At 46.8% G+C, this 24,474-nt stretch overlaps 1 protein-coding gene across 2 annotated transcripts in view; it reads right to left on the bottom strand.

Annotated features, from left to right (window-relative positions):
• DLX4 (distal-less homeobox 4) overlaps window positions 1–23,298 on the bottom strand; it is a 64,555-nt gene extending 41,257 nt beyond the window's left edge. Inside the window, exons 1-2 of one of the 2 annotated variants that reach the window (XM_068264443.1) lie at window positions 23,028–23,298; window positions 22,669–22,935 (exon numbers count right to left, since the gene is read on the bottom strand). In XM_068264443.1, the coding sequence (XP_068120544.1) occupies window positions 22,669–22,935; window positions 23,028–23,058 (298 nt within the window). In that variant the 5' untranslated portion in view covers window positions 23,059–23,298. Of the gene's footprint in view, window positions 1–22,668 lie in introns of both variants that reach the window. The other variant, XM_068264442.1, reaches the window with a different exon arrangement.
• Window positions 23,299–24,474: the final 1,176 nt, after the last annotated feature.

Raw genomic sequence — 24,474 nt, 5'->3', positions numbered from 1 at the left:
GCAGATGTCCCAGGAAAGGTTCCACCATAAACTGAGACTGAATTTCATCATCAAGACAGGGATACACAGAAATATCTAGTGAAACTAACTCTGGCCTTCTGAGTTTCGTTTTACTGCAGGGAAATTCCTCCATAGCAGTCAAACCAGACTGCAATTCCAAAATAGCAGAGAAACAGGTAACAATGGTTGCAATACCTAGACGAGCCTCTAGGGACACTGCAGGAGATTTTAAACAAGGTAATATTGACTCATCCAGATTACTGGGTGGAGAGTCAGTACTCACTTCAGAATCAGACTCGCAAATGTCAATGCGAGTGGACATAATGTCTTTATTCATGATACAGGGCAGGCTCAGAGACATCCTCTCTGGACAGAGCAAAGGTGCTTCAGTATCAGGTTCACAAAACCAAAGTGCTGTTTCACTCTTAGACTCGGCTAACGATGTCGAATCCGAGGAGACAGAACGCAAAATTTGTGAATCCACAATCGCTTTAGGTTGCGAAACCGAACACTCCAAAGACAGGGATTCTGAGGTCTCCAGGCTGGATTGCTGGATCTCAGAAACGCCAGCTGACAATGTACCTTTACAAACGTCACCTGAATGACGTACACGTAGTTCATTCAGAATCATTTTCCACATACAAATCAGCGGACTCACAAAGTCAAATTCACACCCCTTTTTTTCTCTTAAGGCGGAAGCATAACTTATACATGCTCTCAAGACAAATTCACTTCTGGCAATGTAGTACTCACAAAACGACTCTGAATCGTTCTCCAATTCATACACCAACGCTTCGAGCTGCTTTTTCTGGAACGGGGGCTCCCATTCACACCTGACTAGGTCTGAGCATTCATACTGAACATTGTTAGGGGAAGTTGTGACAACAACATGAGGAATCATATTAATTTTACTCTTGAAACTGCATAGTTTGGGAATTTTCCCCATAGCAAGATCATAGATGGAGGATCTTAAAGTAGTACTGAGAGAAAAAGATCTGTTTTTACATGACAAGGGATCCCACAAATCATTGACAAAACTGACACACTCACGCCGATCACAATCGACAGGAACATCTGAGAAACAGGCATCAGATTGCACAGATTTAACCTCAAAACAAACGGGAGAAACTCCATCAGAATTCACGCAGGTGTCCACAGTCGAGGCACACCCATTCATTTCAGGTCGCACAGTGTCCAAACTCACTTGCTTTACCCCAGAAAGACAGGAATAATCATGTGACAATGGTGTCTCTTTATTGGAAATAATTGGTTGATGTGTGTGCAATTCGTCCAAAATAGTCTGCCACACATAAATCACCAGATCCACATCACACTCATCACATTCATCAGAATCAATCAAAAGGTACATAGAGTCGAGACAATCATTCAGGTCATCCGCGCTCTTTGCGATATAAAAATCGCAAAAGGCTTTCCAATCAAAATCAAACTCTTCCAACAAGGCCCCAATTTCCCATGAGGCAAATGGCGATTCAAACAACCCAGTATCTAGGTAATCTCCATATGGGTTGGGGTCAGGAACGAGGACAGACTTTTTAACTGCTTTAATGTAGTGTGCGATCCTACCTATAATAGGATCCACATATGCCTTTGCCTCAGGCAATGACATCTGAAACAAATCGAAGGTTCCCTCTGCCCTGGGAATTTTGGTTTGGCTGGACATTCTGTAACGATTGCGGAATCGTCTCCGTGGTCAGCGCACCAGACGTGCGCTGACACGGCGGATTTCCTCCACAAGCGTATAAATTTGCAGGAACCCAGCAGTAGGTGCAATGCACCTGCAGAGGGAAATTCCTGTCGGCAGGTGGAGCTGTGGAGTGCAGAGGAACAGCTCCTCTGCCCTACCACACACGCCAGACAGGAATTGTACGAAGGGAAGAACCGTAATCGCAAGAGAAGCGATTGAGAGTGAGCACAGAGACAGATTGTGTGTGTGTGTGCATATAACTAGTCGCCAATCCGCGACTGTGCACACACCACAGCAGATATGAAGTAGGAACGCGATCGCGAGAGGTGCGATCGCCAGACGTGACACAAGCAAGGCGGAGCACGAGAGTAGCAAAGGCACAGCAAATCATACAATGAGGAGATACGGAAAATAACAAACGCTAGCTAACCGCAAACACCGCACTCATTCGCAACAGTGCACGCGGTTATGCGCGGTCTCCACATGATAAGCACAATAGAGACAAGCACGCCTAACTAACCATCGACAGACAAACATGAAACAGAGGACGCGAACGCTTACTTAACGGTTACCTCACCGAGCCTCCAGCAAGCGTCCGTAGCAGACAAGACAGACACACGAAAACAGGGACAAGCGAGAGATAGGATCCACAGCACTAGCAAAAGTGGCTAGCACAATTCAGGAAGACAGAACAGAAGGATCCACAGCACTAGCGAAAAGTGGCTAGCGAGATCCCAGGAGACAGAATAGAAGGATACACAGCGCTAGCGAAAAGTGGCTAGCGCGATCCCAGGAGACAGAACAGAAGGATCCACAGCGCTAGCAAAAAGTGGCTAGCGCGATCCCAGGAGACAGAACAGAAGAGATAGCTGGTAGCAACCGCTGCACCAGCTATACTCCAAGAACAGAGATCAGCACCATTTCCTGTCAACCACCGCTGGGACAGGACAACAGCAACAGAACAAACAAACAGATAAACAATCCTAACTGCACTAAGGAATCTGCCTAGCACAGTTTCCAGGAATTACTCTAAGCTGATCTTCAAACAAAGAGCATGGCTGACACTCTCCAGAGTGTTTCACAGAAAGACTCCTTATGACCAGCGAAGCATTGTGGGAAAGACATAGTACTTATAGTACACGCCTCCAATGAATGTGGCCAGGCAATTTGCATGACAACGTATGCAAATTCCTCTGCAAGCACAAGCTGCAAAACTGCAAAACTGACAGAAGCTCTTCTTTCCAGAGTCCTGCAGCATGCAAACCCACACAATGGTCAAAAAGCTGCCTGCCTGCTCAGGCAGCTGAGCAAAACATCACACATGTACTGGTGCTGTGTATGAACAGATACGGGTGCTGTACTGCAGGGGTCCCCAACCACCGGGCCGCGGCCCACTGCCGGTCCGTTGGCAGTTTCCAGCTGGGCCGCGGCGGGTCTGTCATCTCCCCCTGCGGCCGCCGCTCCTGTCCTGTTACCTTATGAGCGGCGGCTGCTTCCGGATTACCCCCCAGGCGCCGCTCTCCTTCCTCCAGCATCTCCGATAACATGAGCAAAGACGCACTGCTGTAGGAGGGAAGAGGGCGGGGAAGCAGTTTCCATGGTAGCGGCGATGCATATCGCCGGTACAGGAAGCCGCTGCCCCGCCCTCTTCCCTCCTACAGCAGTGCGTCTTTGCTCATGTTATCGGAGATGCTGGATGAAGGAGGAGCGGCGCCTGGGGGGTAATCCGGCCGCAGGGGGAGGGGGGAGATGACAGACTGGGCACTATACTAGTCATACTGGGGCACTATACTAGCCATACTGGGGCACTTTACTAGCCATGCTGGGCACTATACTAGCCATGCTGGGCACTATACTAGTCATGCTGGGCACTATACTAGCCATGCTGGGCACTATACTAGCCATGCTGGGGCACTATACTAGCCATGCTGGGCACTATACTAGCCATGCTGGGCACTATACTAGCCATGCTGGGCACTATACTAGCCATTCTGGGCACTATACTAGCCATGCTGGGGCACTATACTAGCCATGCTGGGCACTATACTAGCCATGCTGGGCACTATACTAGCCATACTGGGGCACTATACTAGCCATGCTGGGGCACTATACTAGCCATGCTGGGGCACTATACTAGCCATGCTGGGCACTATACGAGCCATGCTGGGCACTATACTAGCTATACTGGGCACTATACTAGCCATGCTGGGGCACTATACTAGCCATGCTGGGCACTATACTAGCCATGCTGGGCACTATACTAGCCATACTGGGGCACTATACTAGCCATGCTGGGCACTATACTAGCCATGCTGGGGCACTATACTAGCCATGCTGGGCACTATACTAGCCATGCTGGGCACTATACTAGCCATGCTGGGCACTATACTAGCCATGCTGGGCACTATACTAGCCATGCTGGGGCACTATACTAGCCATGCTGGGGCACTATACTAGCCATGCTGGGCACTATACTAGCCATGCTGGGCACTATACTAGCCATGCTGGGGCACTATACTAGCCATGCTGGGCACTATACTAGCCATGCTGGGGCACTATACTAGCCATGCTGGGCACTATACTAGCCATACTGGGGCACTATACTAGCCATGCTGGGCACTATACTAGCCATACTGGGGCACTATACTAGCCATGCTGGGCACTATACTAGCCATGCTGGGCACTATACTAGCCATGCTGGGCACTATACTAGCCATGCTGTGGCACTATACTAGCCATGCTGGGCACTATACTAGCCATACTGGGGCACTATACTAGCCATGCTGGGCACTATACTAGCCATGCTGGGCACTATACTAGCCATGCTGGGGCACTATACTAGCCATGCTGGGGCACTATACTAGCCATGCTGGGCACTATACTAGCCATGCTGGGCACTATACTAGCCATGCTGGGGCACTATACTAGCCATGCTGGGGCACTATACTAGCCATGCTGGGCACTATACTAGCTATACTGGGCACTATACTAGCCATGCTGGGCACTATACTAGCCATGCTGGGCACTATACTAGCCATGCTGGGGCACTATACTAGCCATGCTGGGGCACTATACTAGCTATACTGGGCACTATACTAGCCATGCTGGGCACTATACTAGCTATACTGGGGCACTACCTACCCATACTGGACAATATATTAGCTATACTGGTCACTATACTAGCTATACTGGGGCACTATACTAGCCATACTGGGGCAACTAAACTCCCTATACTGGGGCAACTATGCTAGCTATGCCCTCGAACCCCAGCCCCCCCCCCCCCCAATAACCCGCTGCGCACGACACTGTCCACTAGGTTGCGCCCCCCCATTGACGGGCCCCGGAGAAAAATTTGGTCAGAAAGTGGTCCCCGGGCCGGAAAAGGTTGGGGATCCCTGCTGTACTGTATGTGGTACCCAGTATATAGCAGTATATAGTCAATTGACTTGTTGCATTGGTCAACTCTCCTTAAGTAGACTGGTCAGCTCTCCTTGTCTACCTGTTTATCAGAGCGGTATGGAAGAATAGATTGCGCTCCCTCAGCAGGGAGATCTGAGAGGCAGTAACAGGATAGGGCGTATCACCCGGCATCAATGTCACCTGCCGTATAAGACGACCCCTGACTTTTCAGAAGATTTTCAAGGGTTAAAAAGTAGTCTTATACGCAGGAATATACAGTACATTAAAAAAGTGGGTTTTTTTTCAATAGAAAACAACAAATCTGGAATGGCAATGATGAGTAGAAAAAGAAGCAATCAGCTTGGAATACAGAAGCTGTGCTAGCCGGAGATGTCCAATGAGATTCAGTCCTGCCTGAAAACTTCAGTGAATTGGGTTCATCACAATGTAACAAGAAGTGGCAAGCTTGGATGTTTACCTTTTCATTGACAATCTGTAGTGCTAGCCTATGAAAGCACCACCTCCATTCAATTAGCTGGTAGATGATTAATGACCAAATCTGCCACTAACAGTTCTGCTGCTAGTGGTTTTCATTTGTCAGCAGTGCAGTCAGTGGAGATTTGCATCGTAAAAAAAAAAATCCTCTCAATCCTGTTCCGGAATGGTATATCGCTAATAAATATAAGTCAGTTATTTTAATTTATGATAAGTCTGAATTAGGCTGAACTGCATAAATTTGCATAACTTGTAATTATTTGCATCTCTGACTATCCCTAACAACAAATGCAATACGGGGCAATTTTCATCAACACAATACAACTGGGATTTTACAGATAATTATTTTCTTTTCATGCATATTATCACTGTCTTATGCTACGTACACACATGCGACAACGATCGTTCATTGTCAACGACGAACGATCTTTTAATTGACGAAAGAACGACCGAAGTAAAGTTAGTTGTAAAAAGTGTGTAACGATCACATCGTTAGAACGAACGTTACACCACGTAAAAGCACTTAATGCGCCTGCGCATAAAATTGTAAAGTTCCTTGGAGAAAAAGTGAAATACGCATGTCCAGCCTGGTACGAACGATCGTTTCCAACGATGTACCACTTTTGCTAACGATCGTCGGTGGTAAAAATCCGCCAAGACAGAACTTTGTTTTGTAGCGATTTGCCTCGTTCGTCGCTTGCCTTAATAGTCGTTGGTTCGTTTTTTGTAACGATCGTCGTTGGTAAAGATCGGGGAACGATCGTCACAAACGACTATAGTCGCATGTGTGTACGCACCTTTAGAGCAGGCTGGAACTCTCATATATTTAGCATCCTCACAGGAAATGGACTGTACCTGTAACACCATTGTCCTGCATCTGAAGCCTGGCAGCATGCTAAATATTGTTCACAGGGAAAAAATTCTACCGGAAAATTCAAATTCCTCTTATTTAGCAGTCACTAGGGGACGGCAGGATCAATCAAGTACATACTCCCATTTCCTGAAAATACAGTTATTAATTGTGGGGGTGGGGAGGGATTTATGTACATTTTAATGAGTGTGAAAAATCCAGAGGTAACTGATTAAATAAAAAAATAAGAATTAGGCTACTTACACACTAAGACGCTGCATTTTAGAGGACGTTGTGGTCGCATAACGTGCCCCTAACCCAACGCATGGTGGTGCGGGAGAGGACGGTAGAGTGAGCCGCGTTAGGCGGCTCTATCCGCATAAGGTCTCCCAGAGTGGCGCTGATTGGCCGGCGGGACCACGTGATGCGGAGCGAGACACTCCGCATCACGTGGTCCCGCCGGCCAATCAGCGGCCGCCAGTGCAGTGCATATTAAGTAGCCATGTGCACGGCTACTGTAGCTGGCTCTCCCCGCCTCCTCTCACCCCACACTAAGCATGTGCAAACAGTCTATGCTGCACTTTCACTACAACGTGCAGCGTTACATGTAACGCAACGTGGGCTGTGTGAACAGCCCTCTTGTGTTACATTGCTGTGCGTTGGGGGAGCGTTACAGGCTGCACTAACGTGCACCTGTAACGTCCCACTGTGAAAGCAGCCTAAAGGTGGCCACACACGATACAATAAAATGATCCGATTGTACAGCAATTCGATAAAAACGATCGTATCTCTCGAAAAAATCGAAAGCTTTTTTTTCATTTGACTGAAAAATCCGATCGGATTTCCCGTTTTTCTCGATTTAAATCGATCCGGAATGCCAGATATTTCACTTCAATTTCTACTAAAGATTGTAAGGTGTGTGTTGGATTGTCAATTTATTAATATACACACCCTATCAATTTTCTCAGAGTTTCCAATCATTTTTATCATAATTGGGGAAAAATTGAACATAGGTGTGTGGTACATACATTGGTCAGATTTTTGAAATGTTACAATCTGTAAAGAAAAATTGATTGCAATTCTTAAATTGAACAGATATTTAAAAAATTGTATGGTGTGCGGCCACCTTAATAAATAAAGTATGTTAACCCACTAGTCTATAAATGTCAACATACACAATGGCACGCTGTATTTTTATACCTGAATATAACACTTTATTCACTGTTCAGTGTGAGGCTGGATTCACAGTGGTCAGTAGCAGGGCCGGCCTTAGGTTTCACAGCGCCCTGAGCATAACCAGATTTTGGTGCCCCCCCCCCCCCCCCCCCCACATTCATCCTCTTCGCGTGTGAGCGCACCACACACATACACTAATGAAGGGGGGGGGGGGGGGTCGGCAGGGGGATCTGCTGCCTAAATACACTAAAAGGGGATCTGCGACTGCAAGACTAGTAGCCTAAGCCTATATACACTAAAGGGGGGATCTGCCTACATATACAAGACCAGATCCCCCCCTTAGTGTATATGGGCTTAGGCTACTAGTCTTGCAGTCGCAGATCCCCTTATAGTGTATTTAAGCAGCAGATCCCCCCCCCCCCCCTTAGTGTAAGTGTCCAGCTACAGATCCCCCCCAGTATAGGTTAGCCAGATGAGTGCCCACAGTATAGGTAGCCAGTATACTTGTCCCAGCTATAGGTTAGATAGGTAGGTGCCCCCAGTACAGGTTAGATAGGTAGCTGCCCCCAGTGTATAGGTTAGATAGGTAGGTACCTGCAATATTGGTTAGATAGGTAGCTGCCCCAGTATAGATTAGATAGGTAACTGCCCCCAGTATAGATTAGATAGGTAGATGCCCCCAGTATAGATTAGATAGGTAGCTGCCCCCAGTATAGATTAGATAGGTAGCTGCCCCCAGTATAGATTAGTTAGGTAGCTACCCCCAGTATAGGATAGATAGGTAGCTGCCCCCAGTATAGGATAGATAGGTAGCTGCCCCCAGTATAGATTAGATAGGTAGCTGCCCCCAGTATAGATTAGATAGGTAGGTGCCCCCAGTATAGATTAGTTAGGTAGCTACCCCCAGTATAGGATAGATAGGTAGCTGCCCCCCAGTATAGGTTAGATAGGTAGGTGCCCCTCAGTATAGATTAGTTAGGTAGCTACCCCCAGTATAGGATAGATAGGTAACTGCCCCCAGTATAGATTAGATAGGTAGCTGCCCCCAGTATAGATTAGATAGGTAGGTGCCCCCAGTATAGATTAGTTAGGTAGCTACCCCCAGTATAGGATAGATAGGTAGCTGCCCCCAGTATAGATTAGATAGGTAGGTGGCCCCAGTATAGATTAGTTAGGTAGCTACCCCCAGTATAGGATAGATAGGTAACTGCCCCCAGTATAGATTAGATAGGTAGATGCCCCCAGTATAGATTAGATAGGTAGCTGCCCCCAGTATAGATTAGATAGGTAACTGCCCCCAGTATAGATTAGATAGGTAGATGCCCCCAGTATAGATTAGATAGGTAGCTGCCCCCAGTATAGATTAGATAGGTAGCTGCCCCCAGTATAGATTAGTTAGGTAGCTACCCCCAGTATAGGATAGATAGGTAGCTGCCCCCAGTATAGTATAGATAGGTAGCTGCCCCCAGTATAGATTAGATAGGTAGCTGCCCCCAGTATAGATTAGATAGGTAGGTGCCCCCAGTATAGATTAGTTAGGTAGCTACCCCCAGTATAGGATAGATAGGTAGCTGCCCCCCAGTATAGGTTAGATAGGTAGGTGCCCCTCAGTATAGATTAGTTAGGTAGCTACCCCCAGTATAGGATAGATAGGTAACTGCCCCCAGTATAGATTAGATAGGTAGCTGCCCCCAGTATAGATTAGATAGGTAGGTGCCCCCAGTATAGATTAGTTAGGTAGCTACCCCCAGTATAGGATAGATAGGTAGCTGCCCCCAGTATAGATTAGATAGGTAGGTGGCCCCAGTATAGATTAGTTAGGTAGCTACCCCCAGTATAGGATAGATAGGTAACTGCCCCCAGTATAGATTAGATAGGTAGATGCCCCCAGTATAGATTAGATAGGTAGCTGCTCCCAGTATAGATTAGATAGGTAGCTGCCCCCAGTATAGATTAGATAGGTAGCTGCTCCCAGTATAGATTAGATAGGTAGATGCCCCCAGTATAGATTAGTTAGGTAGCTACCCCCCCAGTATAGATTAGATAGGTAGCTGCCCCCCCAGTATAGATTAGATAGGTAGCTGCCCCCCAGTATAGGATAGATAGGTAGCTGCCCCCAGTATAGGATAGATAGGTAGCTGCCCCCAGTATAGATTAGATAGGTAGCTGCCCCCAGTATAGATTAGATAGGTAGGTGCCCCCAGTATAGATTAGTTAGGTAGCTACCCCCAGTATAGGATAGATAGGTAGCTGCCCCCAGTATAGATTAGATAGGTAGGTGCCCCCAGTATAGATTAGTTAGGTAGCTACCCCCAGTATAGGATAGATAGGTAGCTGCCCCCAGTATAGATTAGATAGGTAGGTGCCCCCAGTATAGATTAGTTAGGTAGCTACCCCCAGTATAGGATAGATAGGTAGCTGCCCCCAGTATAGATTAGATAGGTAGGTGGCCCCTACCTTTCCTGTTAAGCAGGAAGTTTATTGTGCATCAGCGGCTAGAAGAGGCGACCAGCAGCAAGTGAGAGGAGCCGGCGATCGGAACCAGGAAGGTGAGTTGTTCCCTTAGCAGTCTGCATCGGATCGGAGGGGGGGGAAGCATGGAGGGTGCCCAGAGAGGAAGGGAGGGAGAGGTCGGCTGCCCTCCCCGCGGCTCCCCCCTCCATCACGGCGGCCACACGGGCATGTTTGCCCCATCACCCCCAGCAGCGCACCAGGGGGCGGAGCGAGACGGACCCAGCCGGGGCCCTGCAGTTATTAAAACACATGCGGCCAGGTCAGGTGGCACAAGCGCCCCCTGGAAGCCGGCGCCCTGAGCGATCGCACCGGTCGCTCAGGTCAAAGGCCGGCCCTGGTCAGTAGGGATGATCACAGATATGCAAAATCTTTCGAGTTTATGCAAATGTATTCACATTTGTATGCAAATATATGCAGCTTAAAAATGGACCAATCAATTTAAAACTGGGTTTAAATTGATTGGTCCATTTTTTAAACTCCATTTATTTGCATACAAATTTGCATAATTTTGGAAAAAAATCATCCCTAGTGGTCAGTTGCATAACTTACGCGTTAAAATGTGTGCAAACTGCTATGGGGATAGACATTAATGCAAAACCTGCATGCAGTGAGTTACAATAACGCGATCCGTTACAATGCAGTTGTGTGAACAGGCCCATAGAAGTGTATGGGCAGTGAGAATTATCCTGCATCATAACTGAGTGAGCACTGAACTAGGCCTTAGTAATTATTAGTTACCTTCTGATTAATGCATAAAAGGGGCACTATGGCGAAAAACTGTAAAATGTAAAATATGTGCAAACCTATACAAATAAGAAGTACGTTTTTTTTTTTCCAGAGTAAAATGAACCATAAATTACTTTTCTCCTATGTTGCTGTCACTTACAATAGGTAGTAGAAATCTGACAGAAGCGACAGGTTTTGGACTAGTCCATCTCTTCATAGAGGATTCACAGGTATTTATTTATTTTCAAAAGTTTTTTGGCAGTTGGACTTTCACTGTGTAGCGAGCAGGGAAGCTGGCCAGCATCATTGTTTAAATCCTTTTTAGGGAATATCTTTATAAAGAATAAAAGCCTTGCTGAGCATCCCCTATGAAGAGATGGACTAGCCCAAAACCTGTCACATCTGTCAGATTTCTACTCCCTACTGTAAGTGACAGCAACATAGGAGAAAAGTCATTTATGGCTCATTTTACTTAGTTGTATACGTTTGCACATATTTTAAAGTTTACAATTTTTCGCCATAGTGCCCCTTTAAGCTCTCCAGAAGGGCTGAATTTACACTGCAGACTTCTCAGAAACGTCAGCATGGTTGTAAGCCTGTTTACAGAGTGATAAGCGCTGAACTTCCTCTCTGCGCTAAAAGATAAGCAACAGACATAATAACCTTTAAAGAAAAACATTTCTTTGTTACAGCTGATTTAGCTGATCTGCAATAAATCTGCAGTGTGTCTACTTTCTGCTTTCATGGAAGCAGATATAGGGCTAACATCTCGTGTTTTACAGATTAGCAGCTCTGCCTCGGCAGAGAAGTTTCCTGAGCTGACACAGCTGAGAGATAAAATTACAGTGGTGATTAGTCACAGATGAGGTGTGATTAAACCGGTTAAACTCTCTAAGTACATGCAGGGTGGATTTCTCTTTGTCTTCCTTCTGTCCTGTGCAAGAGTTCAGCTCCACTTTAAGCAGATATTTAAAATGCCAGAACATATGACATTTCAGCCATGATGCATAGTTATCTTCACCTGTGGGGCTTCTCTCCTACCAAATAAGGGCTGGTGCACACCAAAACCCGCTAGCAGATCCGCAAAATGCTAGCAGATTTTTAAACGCTTTTTTTTATTTTTATGAGGCGTTTTGCTAGCGTTTTGCGGATTGCTGCTGCGGTTTTCAGTATAGTAGATTTCATATATTGTTACAGTAAAGCTGTTACTGAACAGCTTCTGTAACAAAAACGCCTGCAAAACCGCTCTGAACAGGCGTTTTTCAGAGCGGTTTGCGTTTTTCCTATACTTAACATTGGGGCAGAAACGCATCCGAAATCCAAAAAATGCCTCACCCAGGCATTTTTCGTTTCTGCAAAACGCCTGCTGCTCTGGTGTGCACCACCCCATTGAGATACATTGACCAAGCAGATCCGCAGCCGCAAGCGGATCTGAAAACGCGGAAAAAGCCGCTCGGTGTGCACCAGCCCTAAAAGTAACCTTGCAAGCCTGTTACATGTAAAACTAGGTGCTCCAAATAAATAGATTATGAATTTTGGGGTTGTTGGAAAAAAACATTATTTAGATAAGGCAAAAAATAGAAAATGAGACAAGCAAGTTTTTTGATGTTTTTACTACATTTCCACATTAAAAATAAACCCCACCAAAAAACAAAACTGATGAAAAATACGAGTTGATCCATCACTGATCAGATCTCAGAATTGTACCGTATTTATACAAGTAGAAAAATATTTCCTGTGTCTCAATCCTAAATATGAGGAGTAGGGATGCTCAAATGCGGATCCGGGAGAAACCCGGATAGTTGCTATCTAGATATCTCCCAGTAAACCAGATCTTACCTGTCTGACGTCTTCTTTGTCCGTCCCTGGCGACTCCCGATCCCGCTCCATGCGCATCACGTGACTACAAACACTTCCTCCTTCAACCCGGAAGGAGGAAGTGTTTGTAGTCACGTGACCTCCGCGTGGACCGCATCGTGGGAGGCGCCGAGGGACGGACGAAGAAGACGTCAGACAGGTAAGCTTGACCCGCCCACCCCGCACAGGTTTACTGGGAGATATCCGGATAGCAACTATCCAGGTTTCTCCCAGATCCAGATTTGAGCAGCCCTAATGAGGAAGAGCAGCATCAAAACTGGAAAATGAGCACAAGTATGTTTTTTTATTTATTAGCAATCAGATTTATGAGACAATTATCCCCATTGCTTCCTTTAAGCTCAAAACTTTCTCTCTGTTCTAAAAGATAAGCAACAGCATAATCACCTTTAAAGAAAAGCATTTCTTTGTTACAGTTGATACAAATCCTACAATAAATCTGCAGTGGGTCTACTTCCTGCTTTCATGGAAGCAGGCATAGGGTTAACATCCTGTGTTTACAAATTAGCTGCTCTGCCGTGGCAGAGGAGGTTCCTGAGCTGACACAGCTGAGGTATCGAATTACAACTTGTGATTAGCCACACATGAGGGGGAATTAGACAGGCTAAACTCTCTAAATACATACAGGGTGCAATTCTCTCTGTTTCCCTTCTGTCCTGTGTGAGAGTTCAGGACTAGGTCCACTATAATACACCATCAATGGGAATTCTTGTCCCACCCAACCTGAGGTGGTAAGAGTATGGTAATATATATCACTTGGATGGGTTCTGTCTGATGAAAAACAATAGGCTCTGTCAGGTTATTTGCAGACAGCCAGGCGTGACAGAGGCGCTAGACTGAGACACTTGTTGCTCTGTGCTCCATTCCCTATTGCCTGATGAAGCGGGGCCACACCTGCGAAACGCGCTGCGGTGACCCTTTGGAATGTATATATGAATACATTTGCTTTTTGATATAATATCAACCTGTTTTTTTGTGTCCCTTTGGAGGGGGTAAGTCCACCACTGCCTCCCCTGGTTTTTTTTTTTTTAATTTAGCTACTTTTATCCTTTTGACGCCTCTGTTCATTTCTACACTGTTCAAGTCCACTCATGGTGGGAAAAGGGTGTTAACCCCTTGTTTCCAAATCTAGAGAGCGACTTCTCAATCCTGAGTGGGGACAGGTCTAATCTCCCCACCAGCCTCTACAGTGGTTGCCTTAGTGGTAACCCATGTTTGTGAGTATAATTTTACATAGTTGCCTCTCATCACCCACATCAATCCTGTACATACTGCACTATATTGGGCTCTCTGTGTTCTCTCTTTTTTTCTCGTTAGTAAGGAACTAAATACAATCACCTTTGGCAACCAACTAGGCCTTGAGGTACAAGAAAATGTTTACTGTTCATTTGCCATAAAGGTCAGTGTGGAAAATATATCAAGAGTAGACAGGTGCTAGAAAACCTACAGCAGAATTTAAATCAGGTGGTGGTGGTGGTGGTGGAGGGGAGTTTTACTTTCCTGCGGACCTCCGACCCGACCAAAACTGGGGTCGCATGCACAGTAGCCTACAACTACAGCTGTGGTCGGGAGTCTTTCACAGGGGACAGTGACACCCTGGAGGGACGCAGAACAACACTGAGGGACCTGATAGGCTGCTGGAGTCTGGACGAAGTCCCAGGTAAGCTTTAAATTTAATCCCCCCCCCCCCCCCCAACCACACACATGCAACCTCGGATATCTGACCTGAGTCTGAGTGATGGGAAGGCATTGGGGCAGGTATGGCGGTGCAGCACAGTGACAGGCATGGTGGTGCAGCACAGGAGCAGGCATGGCGGTGCAGCACAGGGGCAGGCATGGCGGTGCAGCACAGTGACAGGCATGGCGGTGCAGCACAGGAGCAGGCATGGCGGCGCAGCCCAGGAGCAGGCATGGCGGTGCAGCACAGTGACAGGCATGGCGGTGCAGCACAGGAGCAGGCATGGCGGTGCAGCACAGGGGCAGGCATGGCGGTGCAGCACAGTGACAGGCATGGCGGTGCAGCACAGGAGCAGGCATGGCGGCGCAGCCCAGGAGCAGGCATGGCGGCGCAGCACAGGAGCAGGCATGGCGGCGCAGCACAGGAGCAGGCATGGCGGCGCAGCACAGGAGCAGGCATGGCAGTGCAGCACAGGAGCAGGCATGGCGGCGCAGCACAGGGGCAGGCATGGCGGTGCAGCACAGTGACAGGCATGGCGGTGCAGCACAGGAGCAGGCATGGCGGCGCAGCCCAGGGACAGGCATGGCGGCGCAGCCCAGGGACAGGCATGGCGGTGCAGCACAGGAGCAGGCATGGCGGTACAGCACAAGAGCAGGCATGGCGGTGCAGCACAGGGGCAGGCATGGCGGGGCAGCACAGGAGACGGCACGGCGGGGCAGCACAGGAGCAGGCATGGCAGCGCAGCACAGGAGCAGGCATGGCGGGGCAGCACAGGGGCAGGCATGGCAGTGCAGCACAGGAGCAGGCATGGCAGCGCAGCACAGGGCAGGCATGGCAGGGCAGCACAGGGGCAGGCACGGCGGTGCAGCACAGGAGCAGGCATGGCGGCGCAGCACAGGGGCAGGCATGGCAGGGCAGCACAGGGGCAGGCACGGCGGTGCAGCACAGGAGCAGGCACGGCGGTGCAGCACAGGAGCAGGCACGGCGGTGCAGCACAGGAGCAGGCACGGCGGGGCAGCACAGGGGCAGGCATGGCGGTGCAGCACAGGGACAGGCATGGCGGTGCAGCACAGGAGCAGGCATGGCGGTGCAGCACAGGAGCAGGCATGGCGGCGCAGCACAGGAGCAGGCATGGTGGCGTAGCACAGGGACAGGCATGGTGGTGCAGCACAGGAGCAGGCATGGCAGTGCAGCACAGGGGACAGGCATGACTGCGCAGCACAGGAGCAGATAGTGCAGCACAGGAGCAGGCATGGAAGTGCAGCACAGGAGCAGGCATGGAAGTGCAGCACAGGAGCAGGCATGGAAGTGCAGCACAGGAGCAGGCATGGCAGTGCAGCACAGGAGCAGGCATGGCAGTGCAGCACAGGAGCAGGCATGGCGGCTCAGCACAGGAGCAGGCATGGCGGCGCAGCATAGGAGCAGGCATGGTAGTGCAGCACAGGGGCAGGCATGGCGGTGCAGCACAGGGGCAGGCATGGCAGTGCAGCACAGGAGCAGGCATGGCGGTGCAGCACAGGGGCAGGCATGGCGGTGCAGCACAGGGGCAGGCATGGGGGTGCAGCACAGGAGCAGGCATGGAAGTGCAGCACAGGAGCAGGCATGGAAGTGCAGCACAGGAGCAGGCATGGAAGTGCAGCACAGGAGCAGGCATGGAAGTGCAGCACAGGAGCAGGCATGGAAGTGCAGCACAGGAGCAGGCATGGCAGTGCAGCACAGGAGCAGGCATGGCAGTGCAGCACAGGAGCAGGCATGGCAGCTCAGCACAGGAGCAGGCATGGCGGCGCAGCACAGGAGCAGGCATGGAAGTGCAGCACAGGAGCAGGCATGGAAGTGCAGCACAGGAGCAGGCATGGAAGTGCAGCACAGGAGCAGGCATGGCAGTGCAGCACAGGAGCAGGCATGGCAGTGCAGCACAGGAGCAGGCATGGCAGCTCAGCACAGGAGCAGGCATGGCGGCGCAGCACAGGAGCAGGCATGGTAGTGCAGCACAGGGGCAGGCATGGCGGTGCAGCACAGGGGCAGGCATGGCAGTGCAGCACAGGAGCAGGCAGCATGGCGGTGCAGCACAGGAGCAGGCATGGCGGAGCAGCACAGGGGCAGGCATGGCGGTGCAGCACAGGGGCAGGCATGGGGGTGCAGCACAGGAGCAGGCATGGAAGTGCAGCACAGGAGCAGGCATGGAAGTGCAGCACAGGAGCAGGCATGGAAGTGCAGCACAGGAGCAGTCATGGAAGTGCAGCACAGGAGCAGGCATGGAAGTGCAGCACAGGAGCAGGCATGGCAGTGCAGCACAGGAGCAGGCATGGCAGTGCAGCACAGGAGCAGGCATGGCAGTGCAGCACAGGAGCAGGCATGGCAGCGCAGCACAGGAGCAGGCATGGCGGCGCAGCACAGGAGCAGGCATGGAAGTGCAGCACAGGAGCAGGCATGGAAGTGCAGCACAGGAGCAGGCATGGAAGTGCAGCACAGGAGCAGGCATGGCAGTGCAGCACAGGAGCAGGCATGGCAGTGCAGCACAGGAGCAGGCATGGCAGCTCAGCACAGGAGCAGGCATGGCGGCGCAGCACAGGAGCAGGCATGGCGGCGCAGCACAGGAGCAGGCATGGCGGAGCAGCACAGGGGCAGGCATGGAAGTGCAGCACAGGAGCAGGCATGGCAGTGCAGCACAGGAGCAGGCATGGCAGTGCAGCACAGGAGCAGGCATGGCAGCTCAGCACAGGAGCAGGCATGGCGGCGCAGCACAGGAGCAGGCATGGTAGTGCAGCACAGGGGCTGGCTTGGCGGTGCAGCACAGGGGCAGGCATGGCAGCTCAGCACAGGAGCAGGCATGGCGGCGCAGCACAGGAGCAGGCATGGTAGTGCAGCACAGGGGCAGGCATGGCGGTGCAGCACAGGGGCAGGCATGGCAGTGCAGCACAGGAGCAGGCATGGCGGTGCAGCACAGGAGCAGGCATGGCGGTGCAGCACAGGAGCAGGCATGGCGGAGCAGCACAGGAGCAGGCATGGCGGAGCAGCACAGGGGCAGGCATGGCAGTGCAGCACAGGGGCAGGCATGGGGGTGCAGCACAGGAGCAGGCATGGAAGTGCAGCACAGGAGCAGGCATGGAAGTGCAGCACAGGAGCAGGCATGGAAGTGCAGCACAGGGGCAGGCATCTGCTCATCCAGTTATCTAACAGTGATCAGTCTTTATGCTGCTTCTCCATAAACCTTACAGCTCAATACCAAACATTCGCCTATACCCAACATAACTTGTCGGCCAATCAGATTTAATGATGGGGGGAGACATGACAATAACATATGAGGATTGCTGTGGGTACAGCACTGCGCACACTGGCTGTGTAATATCAGCACTTTTAGGAGATAAACAAGAAGCACAGCTGACGTACATAATTATAATTTACAGTGCATAATTGATATAGAGGAGGCAGTACAGCTAAGCGAGAACGAAAGATGTCTTCATAAAGAGAACCACACACAGTGCAATGAGACAGAAACCCGACTACCACTGCGGACTCCCTGAATAGAATCCTCCTTTCGCATAGAAATTCGCAATTATGCTTCGTAATCGTAATGCGAAATTTCAAAGAAAATCATAATTAATTTCGTATATAAGAGTAGCATTTCAAAATTTTGCGTAATTTTTCACGTAATTTTTCTGAAATTTCACATCCTTTCATGCCGAATTTAGAGGTTAATAGCAAATCCCCCATACATGCTATTGTTACCAAAATTGCTACATATGTTAAGCAGAATAGTGGGTATAAGTCGCAAAAATAATTTTTCAAAAAGACCTTGTAGTTTTTGAGAAACTCGATTTGAAAAATGCAAAGAAAAATGCTTTTTAAACTCATTTTTCTAAGTTTAAAAAAATATTTTTTACTTGCATATTTAAAATCGAGTTTCTCAAAAACTACAAGGTCTTTTTGCAAAATTCTTTTTTGGACTTGTACCCACGATTCTCCTTAACATACGTAGCAATTTAGGTGTCAAAAGCTTGTATGGGGGATTTGCTATTCACTGCTAAAGTCGGCAAGAAATTTCACGAAATTTTATGTGAAATTACGAATGACTACATGGAATCAACTGAATTTGCAAATCGTAATTACGTATAAGCGTAATTGTGAAAATGTACGCGAAATTTAGCAAAATCATAATTTGTTGATTAGGATTATCACTAGATGCAGGCCGTGCACCGCAGCCCCCATATTGCCAGCAGTGCCGGTCAATAGAAAATGATCAGTTTGGGTGAAATTCAATTTTAAGCAGATTCAATTGAAGTCATCAAAATGTATCCCCCTTTGCTCTGATTAGTTCCTCGCTGTCCTCCTCTGCATGCAGCCTCTGCAATCTGGCCCGGTAACTGCGGGAGTTGGGGGCTTACTGCACATACACAGCCCGGCCGCGCGCGCTCAACCATCCCGCTCCTGTTACCGGGAGAGTTCTGCACCTGCGCAGTATGCTCCCAGCCGCAGGAGCAACACAGGGGGAGCGCGCCCGGCCGGGCCGGATTGCGGGGGTTGCAAAATTGTGTTTTCATCTATTTTAGGGCTGGAACGCACTACAGTGATTTTGTGAGCGTTTAGGGAGCGATTCAAACCGCTAGCGGTTTCCCTAAACGCTCAGCTAATGTTAATGGAAGGTCAAATTCCACTGGAGCGATTGTGATTACCAAATCGCAAAACGCAGGACATGAAGCATTTTTCGCATTTAGCGGTTAGCGTTTCTGCAATGTAAAGTATATAAACGTTGGCGTAATCGCTCATCAAAACCTACACAGAGCAATTTTGCTAGCGTTTTGAAATGACTGCACACTGTAACAAAATTACAATTAATTGAAAGGACCAATCAGAATCAAAAACGCTCACCGCTACACAATCGCTGGCAAAAAGCTGACACTTTTTAAAAACGCTACCGCAATCGCTCATGAAATCGCTTACAAACCGATCATACAAAACGCTAACGATTGCGATTAGCGATAGCGATTTGTAGTGGGTTCCAGGCCTTACTATTTTTGTCATTATTATTATTGTTGTTTTTAACCTCCATGCTGTTTTGTTACAAGAATAGATGTCCAGTGTCTACCTTCCTACCTACCGAGCCATCATCTATCTACTTATTGATACTATTAACATCATTATTAATTATCTGTATGCTAAGTCACTGTAATTTATTACACTACTTTCTATTTTTCTATCTGTCTGTCTGCGCTAAACCGATAACAGAATAAATAACATTATGTGCCCGTTCAATGGACGGATTTACAAGTCAAGTAAACACGAGAGATCTCTTGAGTTATTACAATAATTAAATTCCAAACTGCCTAAGCTTGTGCTTAATGACTACATTAAACAGATATTGTAATTATTGTTCCAGTTATGCTGATAGATAGGTCTATAGTGCCAATTTAGACAGACAGAGAGATGGACAAAGACTCAGACAGGCGATGGATAGATAGATAGATAGATAGATAGATAGATAGATAGATAGATAGATAGATAGATAATTAGTAGATAGATAGATAATTAGTAGATAGATAGATAGATAGGTAGGTAGATAGATAGATAGATAGATAGATAGATAGATAGATAGATCTGATTCACAAAGATTTTCTGTTGAATTATCTCATTTACTGTAACGTATTGGCCCATATGCAATAAACATTTTCTCCTGAGCTTTCTCCTATGAGAGATTTTTCATCTTGGATTTAGAATAACTTTTCAGCAATGGAAAAAGTACCACAAAGTTGGTTAAAAAGTACTATCAAAATTATTTTGAGTATTTATTGCTTCTTGGTGGTATAAAAGTCATTTTATTGATACGTTTGAAAATGTCACCTAGCAGGAAACTCGGAAGGAAAAATGTATTGACTTAAAGGACCACTATTGCAAAAAATTGTAAATACATGTAAATACATACAAATAAGAAGTATGCTTCTTCCAGAGTAAAATGCACTATAAATTACTTTTCTCCTATGTTGCCGTCACTAACAGTAGTTAGTAGAAATCTGATGGATCTGATGATCTAGTCCATCTCCTCATGGAGGATTCTCAGTATTTTATTCTTCTCAAAAGCACTCCCTAAAGAGGATCTATACACAAATGCAGGCCGCCCCTCCTACCAGTTTGCACACTATTCTGGCAGTTGGACCAAGCAACTGCCGTTTACTAAGTGCTTTTGAAAATAAAGAAAAAACTGAGAATCCCCATGAGGAGATGGACTAGTCCAAACCCGGTCAGTTCTGTCAGATTTCTACAACCTAAAGTGACAGCAACATAGGAGAAAAGTAATGGATAGCACATTTTACTCTGGGCGAAATGTACTTTGGATTTGTGTTTCTTCATGTATTTTACAATTTTACAATTTTTCATGATAGTGGTCCTTAAACTCGGGATTTATCTCTCTCTGGCCCATATGCCATTAACTTTTTTTTTTTCTCAAGTTTTCTCCTAGGAGATCATTTTTTATATCTTCCATTTAAAATAACTTTAAAGCACTTTTCAACTGAAAAAAGTACTGTAATGTAGGCGAAAAAGTACTATCAAAATTATTTTTAATATTTTCTTGTTTTCTGGTGGCTTATAAGTCATTTTATTGACAAGTAAAAACATATCTCCAATGAGAAAACTAAGGAGAAAAAAATAATAATCGCATATTGGCCTTTATCTGTCTCATGCATAGATAGATAGACAGACAGACAGACAGACAGACAGACAGACAGACAGACAGACAGATAGATAGATAGATAGATAGATAGATAGACACATAAATAGACACAGAAAGATAGATAGATAGATAGATAGATAGATAGATAGATAGATAGATAGATAGATAGATAGATAGATAGATAGATAGATAGGCACATAAATAGATAGATAGGCACATAAATAGATAGATAGATAGATAGATAGATAGATAGATAGATAGACACAGAAAGATAGATAGATAGATAGATAGATAGATAGATAGATAGATAGATAGATAGATAGATAGATAGATAGGCACATAAATAGATAGATAGGCACATAAATAGATAGATAGATAGATAGATAGATAGATAGATAGATAGATAGATAGATAGATAGATAGATAGATAGATAGGCACATAAATAGATAGATAGGCACATAAATAGATAGATAGATAGATAGATAGATAGATAGATAGGCACATAAATAGATAGATAGGCACATAAATAGATAGATAGATAGATAGATAGATAGATAGATAGATAGAAGTTAGATAGATAGATAGATAGATAGATAGATAGATAGTGAGATAGATAGTGAGATAGATAGATAGATAGATAGATAGATAGACATAATAATGCAAAAAAAATCATAGCGGATTAGCCTGAAAAAATACAGAGATATCTATACAGGTAGTCCCCGACTTACGAAAGTCCGACTTACGAACGACCCGCTAATACGAACGGCATGGATTCTGTGTTTTCATGAGAACAAGTCAAGAATTTTTTTTTTCAAATTGGACTTGTTGTTTTTGAGAAAATCGATTTTAAAAAAATTCAAAGAAAAAATGGCGTTTAAACTTGTATAAGCCGGTGCAGAAGGCAAAGGTGACACAGAGGGGGGGCACTGAGGAGGTTCAGGGGACAGAGATGGCACAATGTTCCTACTTAAGAACAGATTCAGGATAAGAAGGAACCTACAGTCCCTATCTCATTTGTTAACTGGGGACTACCTGTAATGCTAATAGTGTTTATTCAATGTATGCTGATAAACCTATTTAATTTACACCTTTTTGCTGCATTATTCAGCACAGAAGATTTTTGAAAGTATTTAGCAATATTTATCAAGACATATGAAAAGAAAATTGGAGCAGCTGCCCAAGGCAACCACTAAAGTCCTTACTTCTTTTAACAGCTAAAAACTGTTTATTTTGTGCAAATGCGTCACTGATCTGCAATATGTCCAAACAGTTTTCTGTAGTCTGCCCTATCTAAGGTTCTTAAGGCCGAATTCTGATTGGCTGTTGCCGTGTGCATTGTACGATATCGCCCCACGCTGATGTTGATGAATGAGTACCGATTCTATAAGAAGAGCAGCATGCAACGTCTCAGTCTACCAGAACTAATATTTCACTCATCTCGGACTACAGTAAACTAAAAGTGGAGATGTTACAGTGGGCAGCAACCACACTGTGCACATCACTGTCAGTAGGTCTTCACTGAACAAGCCCAATTCTCCATCAAAGTTGGTAGAATGTTATTCTGTAATATGGTTCAACCTACCGGGATCTTCTTGAAGTCGTCCACCATAGTTGAGTGTATTATTGTAGTGCTGGTAGCTGAGGTATGGGTTCCCGTTATGATGCGGCGGTTGGCTAGCCACAGAGGTAGAATAAGGGTACGGGAATGATCGTCCACCGTAGGCCGCAGCTCCTGGGGAATACAGGCCATCGTGGCCAGTCGGGTGGTAGCCATGCAACGCGTAATGTCCATGTGGCAAAACCGGAGAGTGTTGGGCTTGTGGAGAAGTTGTTGGTCCATGGCCAAAATCTAGAAAAGCAGATTTAGACGAGTCCAGAAAAGCATCAGCAATAGAGGTCATTTCAGCTTGAGTAGTCAATCTGTCCACGTTGATGTCAAACCTGGTGGTGAGCCATCATCATCACGCTCCATCTCATGTCTTCCCCAGCCACCAGAAACTTAGCCAAACGTTACTAAGCTGTCATTTGGCAACAGTTCCTTCAGTTCAGTTCCACCAAACTCCTGGAGCCGCCCCCCAGCCCTGTAATTGGTAATCACCACTTCTGATGTCACGGATTCTTCCCCAGGGAAACCCTCATTAATATAATGACTTTTCGGCTAAAGCAGCTGGTTGAATGAAGGTTGCTCGCAGACCCGAGCTGGTCTGCAGGTTACAACTTGCTCCGACAGCCTGATCATCAACAAGAGTGGATGGCAGGGAGGAGGGAGGGACGTCACCTGCAAAACAAGAAACTACACTTCTAGGCAGTAGACACGCTTATTGTCAAGCTGTATGCATGTGTCTAGGCACCTCCAGCATGGTGAGGAATCACCTGCAAGGGACATGAAAACACTTACAAGTATGTCATTCATACTACAAACTTCTTCATGCCGTAGACACACACCGTAGGTCCAGGTAACCATAGGAAGCAGTATTACCCAACTTTATTACAGGATGTCTCACTTTAACGAAGGGGGTTTGCTAAGTATCCCCTGTTAATAAAAAAAGACTTAATGTGACACCGAAGCGATAAAAAAACCTTAGGATATATTGAATTGTATGAGTAGTACGGAAAATTCCTAGAACATTAGTAGCAAAGAATTTTGTTTTATTTTCAGTTATATAGCTTTTTTTTATAACATTACAGCATTCTCCAATATTTGCAGTTTACAAACTAGACTCTATACTCTGTATTTTAAACTATCAGGGCCCGTTTCCACTTGTGCGGTGGGAATCGCCGTGGTACAAATTTGCATGCGGATGCGAATTTCGCATGCGGTTGTATGCAAATTTGCATGGATGACGATGTATGCGAATTTAACCATGGCAGTGCCTGTGTGCTTTTCCATTGATTCCATGCGAATTCGCATGCAAATTTGCATGAAAATTCGCATACCAAAACCGCATGCAAATTCCCTATTAAATACATTGTATGCGATTCGCATAGCAGTATGCGAATTCTGCTGGCTCTGCCGTCCAGATTTTTTCTGCACAGAAAAACGCTCAGAAATCCTGACAAGTGGAAACAGTCCCATCCACTTGTATTGTCTATGCGAATCTGCATGCAGGAAACGCATGCAGATTCGCTCTAGTGGAAACGGGCCCTTAAACAGAACCGAGCTAATGGCCCTTTGAACGTTCCTGCAGTAAGGGCTCGTTTCCACTATTGCGGTGCGGAATCGCCTGGATTCCACCGCGGATGAAATCGCATGCGGATGCGATTCCCCATGCGTTTTTTGCCGCGAATTCGCATGCAAATTCGCATAAGTGAGGGTATATGCGATTTTAACCATGTCACTGCCTGTGTGAATTTACATCGGTACCTATGCGAATTCGCATACGAATTC

The sequence above is a fragment of the Hyperolius riggenbachi genome, chromosome 12 (genome assembly GCF_040937935.1).
Source record: "Hyperolius riggenbachi isolate aHypRig1 chromosome 12, aHypRig1.pri, whole genome shotgun sequence".
Classification (NCBI taxonomy): Eukaryota; Metazoa; Chordata; class Amphibia; order Anura; family Hyperoliidae; genus Hyperolius; species Hyperolius riggenbachi.
The sequence above is the reverse complement of the archived record's forward strand: the minus strand, read 5'-3'. Positions and strand labels throughout refer to the sequence as shown.